Source organism: Hyalella azteca, unplaced genomic scaffold (genome assembly GCF_000764305.2).
Source record: "Hyalella azteca isolate HAZT.00-mixed unplaced genomic scaffold, Hazt_2.0.2 contig7695, whole genome shotgun sequence".
Lineage (NCBI taxonomy): Eukaryota > Metazoa > Arthropoda > Malacostraca > Amphipoda > Hyalellidae > Hyalella > Hyalella azteca.
This window is the reverse complement of record NW_025937814.1, coordinates 185328-203427: the sequence shown is the minus strand read 5'-3', so window position 1 is coordinate 203427 and position 18100 is coordinate 185328. Positions and strand designations below refer to the sequence as shown.

The window sequence follows — 18100 nt, the reverse complement described above, 5'->3', positions numbered from 1 at the left end:
ATCAGATCAAGTCTGATCAAATTTAATCTGCTTGTAATAAATAGGTTACCACGGCATGAACTACTTCCCATGACGAATGTTAGTAGTAATTGTTGCCTGGAAGTAGCCAGTAGTCGTGCCAAATTCGAAGGATTATTCGCCACGCCTGTCGACGTAGTTATTCAGAGTAAATGTATTATCATACTAAAATTACAATGATACACTTGAAGAAGTGAAGCCTTTACATAATCATACAAACTAATGCACTAGAAAAGCTAGGTTTAACTTCTAAAATTTTTGTATTGTATGTATAAAGATACCTTGGGTTTCTTTCGGCGAGATTTAAAGATAAGTCGCAAACAGGTACGTTGTTCATTATGTTCGTAAGCGGTTTCTGGAATAAAATTCAGAAAAACGAAGTTAGCGACACCACCTCGCATTTAATTTTAAGGGACTGACGTATTTAACATTGAGAGACCTCACCAGCAGGTACGAAAAATAAAAAATAAATAAATAAATAAAAACTTTCAAAAATTATATATATGATTTCGAGAAAGGAGATAATAAAGGCTCGAATAATCGTTATTTTGTTATAACATTAAAACCATTAATTGAAAGTACTACTTTGCTTTCCTTGTCTAGTGTTTCTGCATTATTGAGTATAAATATAAATATATATGCGTGTTTTAAAAGTTATTTGATAACCCGACTTTCATCAAAGGCTAATTCAATACTTTGTATTAAGACAAGGGAATCAATCTTAGTGCTGGAAAGTTCTACTTCCTATCAGAAGTCATTTTCATTGAAACGAGCTAAAATCAACATTTGACCTTTTCTATAGTCGAATATAAATCTTTAGGGCTGCGCAAAGGAAATTTATAACCGAATCATTATTTAAGAAGAGTAAAATCGGCACACATTCTCCATGCTATGATACCCAAACGACAAATCAATAATCAATGCAAGAATGATCACACCAATTAATTTGTACTCTGTAAAATTTTATTGGCAAGGTCTAGCTCCGACGCAAGAAGTTGCCGTGCATGTTACTTCCAGAAAACGGAAGATGTGTTCTATTATACTTCCGTTTTCTGGCTGTAATATGCAAGACAACTTCTTGCCATGCATGCACGGCAAGACAACTTCTTGCCATGCATGCACGGCAAGACAACTCCTTGCCATGCATGCACGGCAAGGAGTTGCCGTGCCATCTCCACAGGAACTCCTGGAAGGTGCATTCCGTTTTCTATAAGTCGTTTTTTATTTGGTTGGATTTACAGGATGGACTCAACACATTGACTTGCGTTAGAATGATTGCTGAACTCGAAAAGGTAATGAAGAAGTCAATAATATGAAGTCAAAAAGTTTTTCCTTGCGGGGCAATTCTTAACTTGGAAGCATTATTTTATGGATTTAAATCAGCGTTATCGTCAATCAAAAGTCTTCATACCTACTATTGTTATTTGTTGTCAATATTTAATTACGATCAAGTAACTTGCCAAATTCAGGGTTTAATCTAAAAAGAATTTCACTTCATTTTATTGTGCGATACTATGCAATTTTGCATTTGCGATACAATCATGGAATAATCTCAGACACGCGATGCATCTAGAACTTAAGAAACATGAGCTGTTGACCTAATGGTGATGGCCTTGAATTAACTTCATTGATCTCAGGCGCATGTACTCTAAAAATTAAAGTTCCGCTTTGGACCACTCGACGTATGCTAATCAGAATCCAGACTGCAAATCGAAATTCGTCTACAATTGTATTTAAATTATAAGTAGAACGGCTCAATGAAACAGTCATTTTTGTGAATTTTACTCGTAGTAAACATCGATGTTAGATACACATTTATGTAAAATACAATTGTGTACAATCAATAAACATTGTCTGAAAGAAAATACATAAAATTACGTGCAATTACCATTCACATTGCTTGGAAACCTCCAAGCTGCCAGCTAATATTTCTAAACGGGCAAACATGAAATAAATTGTTCATGACGAGCATCATTGTTGAGGCCTATAGCAGCTCAATCAAGTGACTGCTGATACGTGTATATTGTATAGTGTATATAGATAGTCCCATTGACCTGTACGAATAGTTACGGATTTACAGATTAATTCAATCCATGAAGTACGGAATTTTGCTTCATAGACTCACGTCTAACGATTGATGTGTATTATCCTTAGACAGAAATTAATTTTTTTAAAACCAAAAAAGTATTTCGTCTTATAGTGATATTTGAGTCCGGAAAATTTTACAATGTAGCCTACGAAGAAAAACACATTGAAAAAATTACCAAGGAAAATAATTTCGTGAATAAGAAAACTCCAACACCTATAAGATTTCAATTAAAATTGTAATTGTTTACAGGTATGAGAAGCATCAGAGAACTTTTACTGGGACACATATTCATGACTTTCTGGAATTTTTATACGTGATCCATTGATCAATGATTCCATACATTTCTGTCAGAATAACGATCAAAGAGATAATTTCAAATTGTTTCAGATTCAATGAAGCTGATAGCGAGATGAAAGATATTTTGAACAATCTTTTATGAAACATGCACTTCTATTAACTCCAGTAGAATTTAATACAAAATGATTACACGGTAATTCCTATATGGAAGATTCATTCTGGCGTCTCCCATTCAGATACAACATCCACAGACGAAGCTATTTGAATTAATCGCTGTCCTCCTCCATTTATAGGGAGAAATAAGAAGTTTTCCGGTAATAAATAACATAATTTAACACAATATCTTATAACTCGAGGAATTCATCCATTACTGATCGGCGCAGTGGCTTCCCGCATTGTAAAAGCTCAGTCATTTATAACTTCCGCCGTAATAATTTCCACGATTCGATACATAACTCAAGAAATTCATTTACGTTACAACTGCGTACAAAATTTACGAAAAATTCATCCACTCCAAAATAAAGTTGTCCAGTTAAACATTCCATGAATAAACACAAATATCACCTCGCTTGAAGTGATAATTTTTACTTCCTTACTACGCAGTAGCAGCTTGAATTTCGTAAGTATTACTTCAGTCATTTCAGAATTGGGTCTTCCATTATTACCTACCACAATTTAACATCGAAAATACCTGATTAGACGAATTAATTCATTTCCTAATTGCGCAGTGAATGCGTGAAGGGAGAGGCTGTTTCGGCGGAATTGCATTTTTGGTGATAACTTTCATAATTCGATGCCAAGTATCAGTAAACTTATGAAATTCATTCACTTTCAACGGCTCAAAGAGTTTACGAGTTTCGTAGCAAACAGTTTTTCCGTTTCGAAATTCTGTCTACCCGGAATAACTTTCGTGATTGAATACCAATTATCACCAAGAAATTCATTCCCTTCCGGATTGGACAGAGTCTGCTTGAATTAAAATGTTTAGCTGTTACAAATTTGTATTTTTGATAATAACTTTCGTGATTCAACACCAAATATTCCCTAACTAAATAATTAATTCACTTTCAAACTGAGAAAAGGGCCTATGAGTTTCGGAGTACACTTATCACTGCAAGTTGGGTTTTGCAGTTGAATCATGCATGATTCAACACCAAAATCTTCTCACTCGAAGAAAGTATTTACTTTCCAACTGTGCATATGTGCAGTGGCTGCATGAATCTTATAAATGATATTTCAGCCGCTTCAGATATTAAATTTTCGCTGATAGCTTCCATAATGCAATGCAGAGCAAGACCAAATTCAAGAAATTCATTCATTTTACAGCAGCACAAAGGATCTTCGAGTTTCGTTAAAAGCCAGTTGATCGTTTTCAAAATTGACCTCTCCGGGGTAACTTCTATGATTCAACGCCAATTGTCACGTGACTCGTAGAAGTCATTTCTATTCAATATAATTAGTTTATTGATTAAATAAGTCTAAGTAATTTATCATTCATAAATTGAACAATAACGCGACTTTTTTGCGCGGTCTGGAAACCTAAGCATCTATACATTTAAAGAGGCCATTACTCACAAATTCATAAACTTTAGTAGTCACCTAGTATGTCAATGCTTAAAAGCAGCGCTCATTGTATAATGAATTGCTGTAGAATATACAACACTTTATCAGATGAGAAAAACTGGTAGGCCTTCATGATTTATCCAAAAATTTTGTGCGATTGCAGAAATATCTGAAACGTTGTCAGGTATCGCAAAAAGTGTGAAAAAAATATAACTCAGTACTCACTGCAGTGAGTGACAGAGAGCGCATTTTCTCGTCGACGAAAACGTGAAGTCACGGACAAACGGACAGACGGACGGACAGACAGACGGACAGACAGATGGACAGACGGACAGACAAATGGACAGACGGACGGACAGACAGACAGACATGACGAGCACAATAGCGCCTTTTTTCCATAAATGAGAAAATGCGCTAAAAAGAGAGGCAAACATAACAGGCAGGATAATTCCTTAATAATAAATATACATTTGTCACAATTTGTGTGTTTGAAACGTGGCGCTGGAAATATATTGGTACGTGCTTCCAAAATCCATTCCTAGTGGGACAATAGTAAGGCATTGCAAAAGAAGGTGGGAAGTATTGGGCAAACAATTTTAATTTGATTCTAAATTAGTATATACGAATTCAATTCAAAAGACGATAAATATTTTCTTCATATTTATGAACAAGTGAGATATAAATAAAATATAAAATGTGAGATTAATCAGGTCTTTCTTTAATGATCATACTTTTGTCTGAATATTATGTAAGAAATGTAGCCTGACGGAATTTTAAGATTTTTTATCAAAATTTAGCCTGACGGAATTTTAAGATTTTTTATCTCTAACTGCTAGTTAAATAATGCTAGTTTGAATGTCAGGCAAATTAACAATAGTTTCAAACCAACCTATTTTCCGGAAAATATTCTGCAATTATTTATTACTCGTTTTTGTGTTTATTTTGCCAAACTTAACCTCAACTGATGGTTTTGCTATAAATTTTTAGTGTCGTTCTTTGGCCGAGTTTGGACTAATTTGTTTACATTTTTAGGAAAAAATGATCTAAAAAGTTGTATCTTTGCGTATTACTGATGCAAAATGGCTGTTCCTGATAATTATGCCATTTAATCTTATATTCATACATTACACTATGAATAATAAAATTATCAATTTTACAAGACCATAATTCTTTTCGGGTATACTAAACCCGCTATCGTAGCTGATATTCAAGCTCTGTTATATACTGAGCCGATGCTTCCAGTTCGACACTGCGTTGACGTGTCGATAAACGTTGGATTTCATTATAAAGTTTCAGTAAAATGGACCAACTGTCACCGGATTTTTTTTTCAAATGTATTCTTTTTTAATCCATTGTAACGCGTGTTCATGTGTGAAAAAAAACATAAATCAAATCAAATACACTACGACTGAATAGGCGCTGAATGTGACTTAAGGCGAGGCGCCGTTTAATCCATATACGATGGCTACATTCCCTCCATATTAAAAAGAGACAAAATTTCAATAGGTAGAAGCAATACAGTTGGTAAAATATGTCATATCGCAAAATAAGAAGGAGGTTCTGTAAGTATGTAGTATTCTTATCGCGTGCAGTGGTGAAATAAATTTTAGGAGTCCGTTCTTTTAAGTGGATTTCATATCGCAAAATAAGAAGGAGGTGGTTCTGTAAGTATGTAGTATTCTTATCGCGTGCAGTGGTGAAATAAATTTTAGGTTGCTGTTCTTCTGAGTGGATTTATAAATTATCGATACTAATCATGCTCTGCTCAGCTAAAAGTTGTGCTGCTCACAGAATACTAGTAGATTTCCAATGCATTAATCGGTATGATGGTCCATGAGATTTTAATATCCCGTCATCTCGAAACCTATAATTCCGAATCCGAATGCTTATTTTCATTAGAAAGTAATTTGAACACAAGAAACCCCGTTCAAATCCCCATTTAACACAGCATTCTAATTAAACTCAATCTTGTAGTTTTAATAAAATTTGAAATTTGCAATTTTTTTAATTTAATCAACCAATTCATGAAATTTTATTAGCTTTGCAATGTCTCGTGATTCCAAAAAAAACAAGATGAAAATTTCAGATCCATATAGTATTATGAAGATACAAGCATATCCATGATCCATGCCATAAGTTAAGTCAGTGGTAATCTACCAGGCATTTGACGTTGAAAAAAACGTTCATAAAACATCGTTTCCACGAAATTAACTCGTAATCTTAATGGTTTTAACATCATTTGCCTGTCTGACGTTGAAAAAACTTTCACAAACGTTTCAACGAAATTAACTTAAATCTAAATGTTTTCAACATTATTTGCCTGGAGGATTCGCCCAGCTTGCATTAGCCTTGGTTATTGCGACGCTTACGGGCCAGCGCCGCATGCACCTGCGACGGCCCAGAGAGGCAGATAATACCGGCTTTGGTGGCGGCCAAGGAACTTGACTGTTCAGGTTTAGCAGCAAGAGGAAACTTCCACAGATCACGTGGGGGCCGACATCTGGAACAATCCGCTTCTTTGAAAGAATAATCCGAGACTTCAGAGAGTCTTGAGGTCTCTACTTGAGCTTATCGGGTTCTTAGGCCTGGCTGCGTGTGAAGACGTCACAGTTCATGTTTTTCTTGGAATATGACGACCTTCCCAATAATTTGTTTCTTAGTTCCATAGTGCGGCGTATTCAGTTACGCATCAATTTTTTAGGCGGAGGAGTAACTGAATCAAATATCAGGTGCGACTTTGCCTCCGTTGTACATTACTGAAAAGCTTAACAAATGCATGGAAAAAGACGCGTGACGTGACAACACACAGCAATTAATGGATGTAAAAATGTGGTCCCAACTAATCGAGCTGAACATTATGGGAAGCAACCTGAATTCTATTGGTCCAGGATCGTACGCATGGAATAAGCTTGCGGGAATATAGCTAAAATAGTAATGTAGAGTTTTGTAACTCATAAAGCTTAGACATAATATCGCACAATAATGAATAAATCTAGATCATTTATAGAAGATTTAAAAAAATTGAAAAGCAAACTTTGCAGTAAAACTTGGGAACTTCATAATCTTTTCCAACCAAATTTTACAAGTTTTAATGGTATAATTTCGTGTTAGAGACTGAATTCTGTCAGCAAGGCAGACCAGGTATTAAAGTCTTAAAGTTGGCCACAAAGTTTGGTTTGCTTGACAACTCTAACGCTAACTTCACTAGCCTCTCGGACAATGTCAATTTTAATTCCTGCGCTTAAGAAAGTTTTGGATGGTCATAAATATCTCTTTTGTGAGACGTTTGTAGGGAACCAATGATTTTTTTTCTACCAGGTTATTGGCAGACTCACTGAATGGCAGCACGTTGCATGGGTGATGCGAGCATGGTTGATCCGTGGCTCATCCACCCTGCCGAAGAAGGAATCTAGCTGGACTCGCTGCTACAAGAACAACTCGTTTTTTGGTTACCTCGCTAAACCTCCCCTCTCCCCGCACGACAGCTCCTGGCCGCTGCAGTGCAACTGCATTGCTTTCTCCGACGATGTTCAACTTCAGCCAAACTATCCAGCATTGAATGCCGTTTCCCTCAAAAATTATCTGAATCATTGTACTTTTTTCTATGTCGTCTGTGGCTAGAAATTGACAAACTGCTGCTGTTCATTGCTCATTCAAATAAAAAGACAATCCTATTGTATGCAACTTCTGCAAGCGCAGTATGTACGTAGTTAATGAGTGTCAAACGAAGAAATAACTTGTATGAGGACCATGAATCATAAATTAAAAATAATTCAGAGTGTCATTCGTAGTAAACCACAGATGGTGCTGTCTACAGCACTGACTGTCTGTACATAGACGGCCTTGAATTACGTAATATAACGGGGTAAAGAGTTCGTCCTATTTACATCATTCAAGGATGCACAAGTGTCACTGCATATTTCATGTTTGCTTCTCTGAACAATTCAATCATTTGAATCACAATATAAGATGAATATAAAACAGCTATTTAAATAAATTGTTCTCTTCTGTTCGAGATTTCATTAAAATTGTAACTATGAGTTCTAATGACATTTAAATAATTTTATATTCCAAAGCATCATTGAATTAAATGTAGCACATAAACTGACGAAAATTTTGTTCAAATTTCAAAATTTCTTCTTTTCGCAGCAAGTGTTTGATCCTAAACACTTGTCTACGATGGCTTCAACCCTGGCGCGTGGGCTATACTCTATAGGACCGCAGACGTTCCAGGCTCCGCCCCCATGTGGGCTCCCTACTATAAAAGCGCCACCTCGCAAGATCGGTTCTTAATATTCCGTCACGATTTACGTCGTCAAGAACTGTCTTTGTGTTATAACACACGTGTTTTTGTGTATTTTCGTACTCTAACATTACCGGCTTTTGCTTGCAATTGTTGATTAGTGCTTCACTTCCGTCAACACTACTTTTGTGTGAAAGAAAGAGAGATTACCTTTTCTATTCAAAGGTTATCCACACATTATCTTCAACAATGCAGAAACATTTCTTATTATACCAAGATATGTCAACATCACTGCAACCAAATACATCTATTATTAAGAAATAAAAACAATAACTGGCACTGAACCCACTTGAAACCTCTTGAAGCCTAAAAGCTTTTCCGTTTTATTTCTCATTCACCGTGAAAGAAGAACCATCGTCACAATGATTGAATGGGCAGCTGGATTGGCTGGAGGTGAGTTGGAAGTCATAAGAACATCGTAATGTCCATGTTTATAAACAAACTCCGACATGAGCTTTCAAGTTTTACTACATGGTGACATATTTATTCTTTAAGAAGAATAAAAACTATCTATATTTGAGTACCAGTAGACGATGATCACGGCAATTATTATTGTCTTAATCGAACGCATTTATCGTTAGTTATGAAAAAGCAGAATACTTTATGCCTGGAGTCAGCCTGTAGAAACTGCGACGCGCAAACTGTAATGATCCTCGCTTCTGAAGTGGAAGACATTCTCAATCACAAGTTTTCTAACATTCACAGAATTATTACAACTTATTTCAGCATTTAACAAGTGAGAATAGGGTTTCGAAGAAATAAAAAGTTTGAATATTTTAAATAATTTTTCACGACTGTGGAAGTGAACATTTCAGTGACATATCTGTATAGCAATAATAAAATTAGTACACGATTCGAAACATATCACACACAATAACATTTAAAGAGCAGTACGGTCAGCAAACTTTTTAAATTGAATATCAGTTTAAGTAAGTTCATTTAGTGAAGCCTATTTAAGGGCAGCAATATAAGGTTATAAGGATGTCAAGAACAGACCACGTTTGTTCTCAGTTATAAGCTCATACGTCAAATGACAATGAGGGAACAAGCTAACGAATTGCCCACTCATAGTTGTAGTATTCAAGTATTCAGCACTTCACTACGATTTGAATAGATTAGGATACCCGTTCCAGATTTTTAACATTCGTTCCCTAAATTTGAAAACAGTGAGATACTAGCTTAGTTTAAAAAATTCACGTCTTTTTTAACAAATATAATAATGCACATCAACGTATTTTTGCAAAATTTAGCAAAATTTGTTCTTTCATCATGAAATTCAAACTAAAATCTCATTAAAGCATCAGTTGTAAAAATTCATAATTATATTTCACCTATAAAACATAATAATTCCTTATAAACTTGAATTATGGAGTGAGAGGCATTAGAGTCCCGAATTTTCTGGAGTCGTAATCAAGAAACGAGTATTTTTATGACTTGCTAAACTTGGAGCATAAGTCCAAACCAAGTTTTTGCTGTCGGGACGAGGGTGGGTGCGGTGCTCTTCTGCCATTGGTCGAGACAGCGTAGCTGCATGCGGTTCCTGCATGGCGACAGAGAGTCGCCGTGTCGGGCACGATGGCCAACGGCGACTAAAGCATAAGTGGAAACTTCCATGGCCTCGATATTGTTAAACGTCAAAGCAAAATATCAAAGTAACTCTGCATCGTGATTTCATGAATCCATACATAACAATGATTAAGTAATTGAACATGATTTTCGCATTGAAGTTAGATATATAAAACAGTAGGCTATCCTTTACTGCAGAGAAACAATTCATCTCATGCCACGTGAATTATTGCATTGCTTCTTCAGTGATTCCAAGATATTCAGAAACACAAACCCGCGATCGAGAAAAGGTGGAGCCTTCCCGTGTAAAATTGTCGGCAATTTACAATGACCTTAATGCTCAATCGAACAGCATTTTGATGTTGATTGATTTTTTCTCTCCCGTGTTGATTAATTTTTGTTGTACTATGTTACTTAATTGATGTCGAACATAACAAAGTTTTTATATAGTAGTTGAATTTAATTTTCACAAATTAAATCACAATTTTGAATTTGATTTTCACAATTTTCACAATTTCAAATTAATTTTCACAATTTTCACAAATCGCAATTTTCACATCTACAAAGATTGAGCAATAAATGCTAATTGGAACTCAAGGTTATTTGTAAGTACAATTTTGACATGAATGAAGGGAATTTATTTATGCGGCGTTTATTGTATTGAGTTGTCGAGATCATTACATATATACCTACTATAGATAGACTTTATATTCACTCTACATAGATGCTTCCAAGTATACCTTGGAGTTGAAGGATAGTATATATTCACTTTAAATATATAAGTATAGTATATATTCAGTACACATATGCTTCCTAGTATACCTTGGAGTATAAGTATAGAAAGTAGTAAGTTGGTGTATAAGTATATATCCAAGTATACTGGACGCCAGCCCCTGATTGGCCGACATGGCCAGGTGATTGCCTCGTGATCGACGCGCTTCAGGAACGTGATACGCCCCACTTAACTAATGCCCGGAATCATCTTGCTTTTCAAAAACAAATGCCTCTCAACATTGATTTCACATTGAAAATAGACAATGAATTCAGATTTTTGCATTTAATGTTGGGATCTGAAAGTTCTGAAAAAAATTTTTCAAGTTGAACACATTTGAGACGCAAGTTCACTTATCGTAAAATTTTAATTTATTATTACTCACAACGAGTTATGAGATGCTATCGTTAACCTATTTTATTCATGACTGCATAACCTGATCTGTGGAAGAAATTATTAATAATAGAGTAAAAATTTAGAATGATTGACGAATTTTTACGGGGTGCATGCTTAGTTTTGCCGCAAATAAATTTAGATTCGTGCAAATTTATGCTTACATTAACGTCGTTCTTGATGTTTTGTGTTGTTTTCAATTAGTTTATATTGTCTAGTTTTCATTCTGAAAGCAATCACGTGACTGACATGAAGCTTATTTCCTTGCAGGGTGTGCCGGAGTTGCTGTTGGTCATCCCTTTGACACGGTCAAGGTGAATATATCAATATCATGCATGCTTAATATTTTATGTATCTTCACTTGGTAATGTGGTAGGAATTTCAAGCATAACAGACCAATCGCAACCGTTGAAAGAATGTGGAAAGAGAAGCGTGTATCCAACGCAAAGCAAGCAACTGGAAAAATCTGGATCAACAGCATAAGTTTTTTTGCGCCTAATATAGAATATGGCAGCTTAAACATCGCAGCTGCCATTCTAGGAAACTTGAGACTGAGTTTGACAAATCAGGGCCAGCCTTTATGATCGGGACGGGAATTGCAGTACCCGTAAAATTGCCTTATAATCTTGAAACATTAGCTCCATGAAGATTATTGGCTTCGAGAAAAAACTTGCTTGTAATATGTGCAAATAAGATTATATTAATAGGTTTCTACTTATGCTATATCGCATATTTTTTTCTAAAACCTACAGTAATGTTACGGCTGCCTACTGGATTACTGGCTGCCATTAATGTTTTTCCTGCCTACTGGAATACATCAGATAGCAGTTCGGTCGCTGTAGGTATTTTATTATCGGGAGAGGCAAGCGAGTGTCAGACGCGACGCATGACGCCCAAAGTCCAAGCATGCAGCTAGGCAGGCGCTCTGCATGTGATGCGCAAATGCCGAATAGAAGTCGAACTGCCTAGCAGTCTCAGGCGCGCTCCAGCGCCTCATACCTGTCCATGCACAAAAACCAGTTAGTTCTCTTTGTATAGGTCACATTAAACATCGAGGAGCCAAGAGGCCCCCAAATGCTGCTAAGTTTAGCTGCTGTTTCTTAATTAGATCTCGCCTGGTAACAGGTGAGATCCACTAGGTTTCTTGGCTTCATCTAATAACAGTCTCGCTAAAATCGGACTAAATTATCAGTAACATAAAACAGAAAATGTAATCGTTGAACTGTGAAATTATACACAGTCTCAAGAACGTTATTATGGTGATATTTTGTACAGCAAAGAAGCTCGTGTAAGACGGAGATCTCGATGTATACGCATGACAAGTACAAAACGCAAGTACAAAATCAACAATGTATGTAAATCATCGATGTACGCAAGTGCAAAATCAACGATGTATGTAAATCCACGATGTACGCAAGTGCAAAATCAACGATGTATGTAAATCAACGATGTACGCAAGTGCAAAATCAGCGATGTATGTAAATCAACGATGTACGCAAGTGCAAAATCAACGAAACAAACATAAACAGAATATAGCTCTGCAGATAACGTCTACGTGATGTGCTCACATTGCCTTCTTGAGTATAATCATTGAAATGAAGTATTTACAACTTAAATTCCCCTTTTAGAATCCCTCAGCAATTACTAAAAGCCAAATGGGCTGACTCGGCGGAACTCTTTTGAATCAGATAGGATCATAACAGTAGGAATTTTAAAAGTTCACTCGCATATTTTATGTGTTATAATGGTATAGGCAATATGTTACATAAGCATAGCCCTGGAATTCGTTTCTGCAATTGTAATTCGTTTCTTTCACCATCCACACCATATAATACACATCCCCGATTTAGGACTTTAGGAATGGAGAGGCTCAATCAAAGGCTAACTTCATTGTAAGTTTTCGGTAAATTACATATAATTCATCTACGTCCAATAATACATTTTTCATCCTTAGCATATTACCTTGTTTTGATAGTGAAACAAGATGGAAGAAGACTATGGGTCTCTCGCATGCACTTTTATCCTATGCCATGTAATTCGTACAGTATTTCCTAGAGGCTTCATTTTAATGTTTATTTCTTTGTTCGCAGGTCAAACTGCAGACTCAAGACTTCAGGAATCCTCGTTACCATGGAACTTGGGACTGCTTCTCACAGACCATCCGAAAAGAAGGGGTAAGCATTATCAGTTGAATAAGACCAAATTGCCATAAAAAGGTTAAATTTCCGTAAGACTGATGAGAAATTTGCAATAGTAACCATTAATCATTTTTATTTGCTAACCATTTAATCCCGTATGTAGTCAAAAAATATTAAAATATTTCTTAATTGTGATATATACCGCACTATTGTAAAATTTTTTACTAATGACCTAATGATCCATAAATTTTCACACGAACACAAATTTTTACGGTAAGCCATAATAAAAGTACGTTTCGTTAGTGCAGAATATCACAATTTTCAATTACACGACATTATGATTAACGATGAAACCTATATTATGAAACCTATATATTACAATATCCTATTCAGAACCAATTTTAATTTCCAGGTGCGAGGTCTGTATCGTGGCATGGCATCGCCCATGGCCGGAGTGGGCGCCGTGAACGCTGTAATATTCGGAGTTCACGGCTCAGTCTCGAAGCGCTTCGAAGATCCCGACGCTCTCAAGTAAGTTGCAAAAAAATCATTCGTCGAAAATATTTTTGGTCAGTGCAATAATTTATTATATTGAGTTTTGCGTTACGATTAGTAACCCAAGTTTTACCCTCAGCAATTAATCATGTAACGCATCTTATTTGGATGTCAGGATGTAATAAATAGTTAGAATCAGCTTAATAATCCTAATCAAGTATAAAAACATTAAAGCATTACTTATAATTTTTAATTTGCAGGTCGCACTTCACGGCGGGAGTGTGTGCGGGCTTCGTGCAGGCATTCATCGCATCGCCCGTGGAGCTCACGAAAACGAGACTACAGGTGAGCTTCGGTTAATTATTATTAAATCTCTCGTGCACTCGTAGGAGATAGCAAATTGAAATATTTATTTTACCCTACGTACAGGAATGAAATTGATATTAAATCTCGCGTAACTCATAGGAGACAGCAAATTAAAATATTTAGTTTACCCTACATGCATGATATTGAAAAATTTAATAGTAGAATATGCAGAAGGGTATGTAGAAATGTTCCAATGCAATGTAGAATGGGCAGAGAACACTCACAGTATTCCTTCTTCAATGGATAAAATCTTTGTACTAACTCAAAATATTTTCATCTAATTGTTCTTGCACATTCCAAACAGATATTATAAGTCATATACCAATTATGGTAAATATTTTATACAATTACAATACAATACAGTTTTCCACAGACCTGTCACTAGTCCCAACTCAATTTATGTGCATTTTCTACATATTTTATATTGAATTTTCTATATATATTATTGAATATAATATTTTATATTTAATGTACATATTTGTTCAGATCCAGGCAGACATCATAACGCCGGGCAGCAACGTGGCCCCCAAGTACACGGGCCCCCTGCAGTGCGCCAAACACATCCTGCGCACTGAAGGCTTCAGAGGATTGTTCAGAGGACAGCTCATCACCATCATGAGAGAGGTGAGGTCAATACAATAGAACTTCAGTTGAAAATATAATTTTGCTTTTAGGATTATATGTTGGTTAAAATTTATTAATTCTTTTTCAGAATGCACATTTGTGCATACGAATAATTGAATCATATCTACAATGCAATGCTTCAAATACACAAATGCATATTAGACTATGCGCAAATTGAATAATTATACCAAAAAAGTAAGGTTGTCTCCGTTGATCCTTTCATTTTAAGGTTGATCCTTTCATTTTAATGTTTATCCTTTCATTTTAATGTTTATCCTTGTATTTAATGAACATGTTTGTCTGCAGATACCGGGTTTCGGCACGTACTTCTTATGGTACGAGTGGATGGCACGCAAACTGAGCGGGAACGACAGCGGCTCGGCAGCAGGCCCGCTGTCCGTGCTGGTGGCCGGCGGCAGCGCGGGCACAGCTTCGTGGCTTGTCACTTACCCCATCGACGTCATCAAGTCTCGGATACAGGTGAGTTTAATGATATTAATTATGTTAATGTACCTTAATTATTGTTTTATAGAGAACAACTTGATATATTCTGGAAAAACCAATATGTGCTAGGGCTGACGCTGTAACTTAAAATATTCATAATTAAAAAAAAACATTTACTGTTATTAGATATAAACTTCAGCGAGTTACGATGTGGTTAGGAAAAGCTGCATGCGGCTGTGAAAAAATACAATACTTTACTTTAATCATTCCAACATATGCGTATAACACTTTTCTTTCTTTCATTGCAGTCTGATGGAGCATTTGGCCCTAAGCGTTACAACGGCATGGTCGACTGCTTCAGGACGAGCGTCAAAGAGGAAGGCTGGATGGTCCTGACTCGTGGTTTGAATTCGACTCTTCTTCGGGCTTTCCCAACCAATGCAGCTACATTCTTCGTCGTAACGTCGGTGCTGAAAACATTCAGCCCTGAAAGCAGCGACGAAACTTCAGGCACTAGCTTGGCCCTGACGGAAATTTACAGAACTGCTGAGCTTATCATGCACGCTGCAGGAGCTGCCCACGACGTTTACGATCACCACAAAGGAATGTTGAAGAAATTAAAGGAAAACCACCTTGCTAATTTCCTTCCCATCGTTGTGGCCGCCAGCAAGACATCGTCACAGTCTGCAAGCTGTTGCGGAGAGAAGATATGCGAGGTACTGTGGTCTTCAGTTGACTTCGTGGTGATGAACAAATTCAATTCTGGATATCACTCAAGTTGGGTTCCCTGCCGAGGAATTGTCACACAAAAGAAAAATCCGTCTGAAAGCATTGTCGTGAATCAGCGAATTCTCAGTTTGGTTCTCTAAGTTTGAGGAATCTAAGCACATTCTTAATTTAGTCATCGCGGGTACCTCCCAAAATGCTGTGATTTTAGATTTTAGTTCATCGTTATTCAGCCAAACGATGGTGCTATAGTACAAGCGCAATGCACGTACACTAATTTTCCTAAATAACGATTCTCTGTTAAACATCTTCCTGAAATTATGTCACAGGACAACTTCAATGAACATACTCTAGGAACATTAGTTCTAACTTAATTGTAATTCAGCTCTCCAAGCAGATGCTCTTGCACTAGATCGATAAATTTAGAGTTAAGAATTATCTATAAAGCCAAGAAACTTAACAACTATTTATGTTTCTGGCGTTGTTGTTCACTCTGTTGTCATTATGTTGTATTCTTATTTGCAAACATGCGAATTTTCATAAAGATGCAGATTTGCAACGGAATAGGTGAGTTCCCACAGTGTTTAAGATGTCGATGAAGAATTTCAAAAGCGTGTGTTTTGTGACTCACTGCACAGATTCCACTGTGTGTGAGTGAATGTTAACGCGCTACAGTAATGCATGCAAATCATGTGAAATGGCACTATAAAATGGTGCAATTTTGGAGCATCATGCAATGCCAGTCAGAGACCAGACCATTTTTGTCTGTCACTGAGGCCTGCCTACCTACCTTGTATATGTTAATCAATGACAAAACAGCTTTTTCAAGCATCAATATAGTTAATCTGAACATAAAAATGATCAGAGAATAATTGTATGCCTTTTCATTTACCTTTTCGATAAACTGAAACAATGAGTTTATACGAGTCCTAATCAAAATAATCAAATATTTTCATACACATGTTGTATCTAGGAACATGCGCACAAGTTGTTTGATACACGCAAGGTTCATCACTACATAAGCTTTGAGGATGTTGTGCATCATAAGTCCGAAACAAACATCACCTGGGAGGTGGGATCACCGGATCACAAAAAATTTATTAATAGAAGAGTCGAAGCTGGTGCTTGACATGAGGTGTGGTGATTTTGCCCGGCTAATTGCGCGCAGGTCGCCCTAATCGAGTGGCGACTTTTTCGGAAGTTGCCAAGGCCTGGCGACTCACGATTGAAATCGTGTAATGGCAGTTCCGGTGCATGGTTTTACGGTATCTGATCTAATCCCTTGTGAATCAAGTCACGATAATTACAAGGATCGGTAACAGGCCATTGGCCTATTTCTTTCAGTGCCGACACTTCTATTCTATTCTATACATCACACGCCTTAGGTGTTGATAATTCATGACAAGTTCACTAAACCTTGCGAGAGAATAGAAGTTAAGGAAATAGAGACAAATATTTTAACGGTTCGCAAAAAATGTATAAACAAAGAAAATCTCCAATTAAAGTTACCATGTTTTCATTAAAACTATTTCGGAGACCAGCTCCATCATCAGTTCAAAAATTCAGAGAGTGAAAGCACAATGTGCAGAGAAAATAAAAACGTTAGAACGTAACGTAAACGTTTTAATAACGTTCACAATTGTTATCCAGTCGAAATTGTTAATCTCCAAATTTCTATATTCAGTTGTAGTTTTTAGCTTCTTAACTTGTATCATCTTTCGTGTAAGCTCGAATTTTTTCTGCTGATTGAACTTGTTGATATATTAATTATAGACTAATAGACGAATTATTACATAGACTAATCTTATAAGTACCATTTGGTTTTCATTCGCCTCTCGCCCTACCATCGCGAGCCTCCAGCCCATCAGGAGCTCCAGCAGGTAGCTTAACACCGGCTACCCGTCAGGATGAAACCCAAAGACTTGCTTCATACTGAGACGAGTGTCCTTCCCCTATCTGCCCACATAGGCCTTGATTTTTTGCAGCTCATTCAGAACCCAAACCTCTCCCACCCGACCACCTCGCAGTCGCCCTCCTGGCAAATGACATCATCGTGTTGCAGGCTCCTATAGGCGAGCCGATGCGATCCATCGGCAGGGAAATTTCCCGAACTGCCTCATGTGTATGCATATATAAAAGAGTAATGGATAATGAAAATAACTTCGCTTTCAAAGGGCTGAATTTTTCTGAAGCTTTCATGCTTAGTTGCTCAGGTACTTGTACTTGTTAGAACGGGTGTGTGTTTTGAAAAAGTCAAATATAGAGCATGCTGTCAACAGAATATTCGTACTTATGAACAATTGGCC

The 18100-nt window shown here is 36.6% G+C and overlaps 1 protein-coding gene across 1 annotated transcript; it reads left to right on the top strand.

Annotated features, from left to right (window-relative positions):
- Window positions 1-8273: 8273 nt before the first annotated feature.
- LOC108673828 (mitochondrial basic amino acids transporter) lies at window positions 8274-16667 on the top strand. The gene is made up of 8 exons (XM_018161706.2): window positions 8274-8663; window positions 11272-11315; window positions 13092-13175; window positions 13552-13670; window positions 13895-13979; window positions 14487-14624; window positions 14931-15104; window positions 15377-16667. The coding sequence occupies exons 1-8, from the start codon at window positions 8633-8635 to the stop codon at window positions 15935-15937; spliced, it is 1236 nt and encodes a 411-aa protein (XP_018017195.1). The 5' UTR covers window positions 8274-8632; the 3' UTR covers window positions 15938-16667.
- The last annotated feature ends 1433 nt before the right edge of the window (window positions 16668-18100 follow it).

Coding starts and splice junctions, on each gene's coding strand:
- LOC108673828 (XM_018161706.2), top strand. CDS start 8,633: ATGATTGAATGGGCAGCTGGATTGGCTGGAG. Junction 13,176..13,551: donor AGACCATCCGAAAAGAAGGG/GTAAGCATTATC, acceptor TTTAATTTCCAG/GTGCGAGGTCTGTATCGTGG. Junction 13,671..13,894: donor GAAGATCCCGACGCTCTCAA/GTAAGTTGCAAA, acceptor TTTAATTTGCAG/GTCGCACTTCACGGCGGGAG.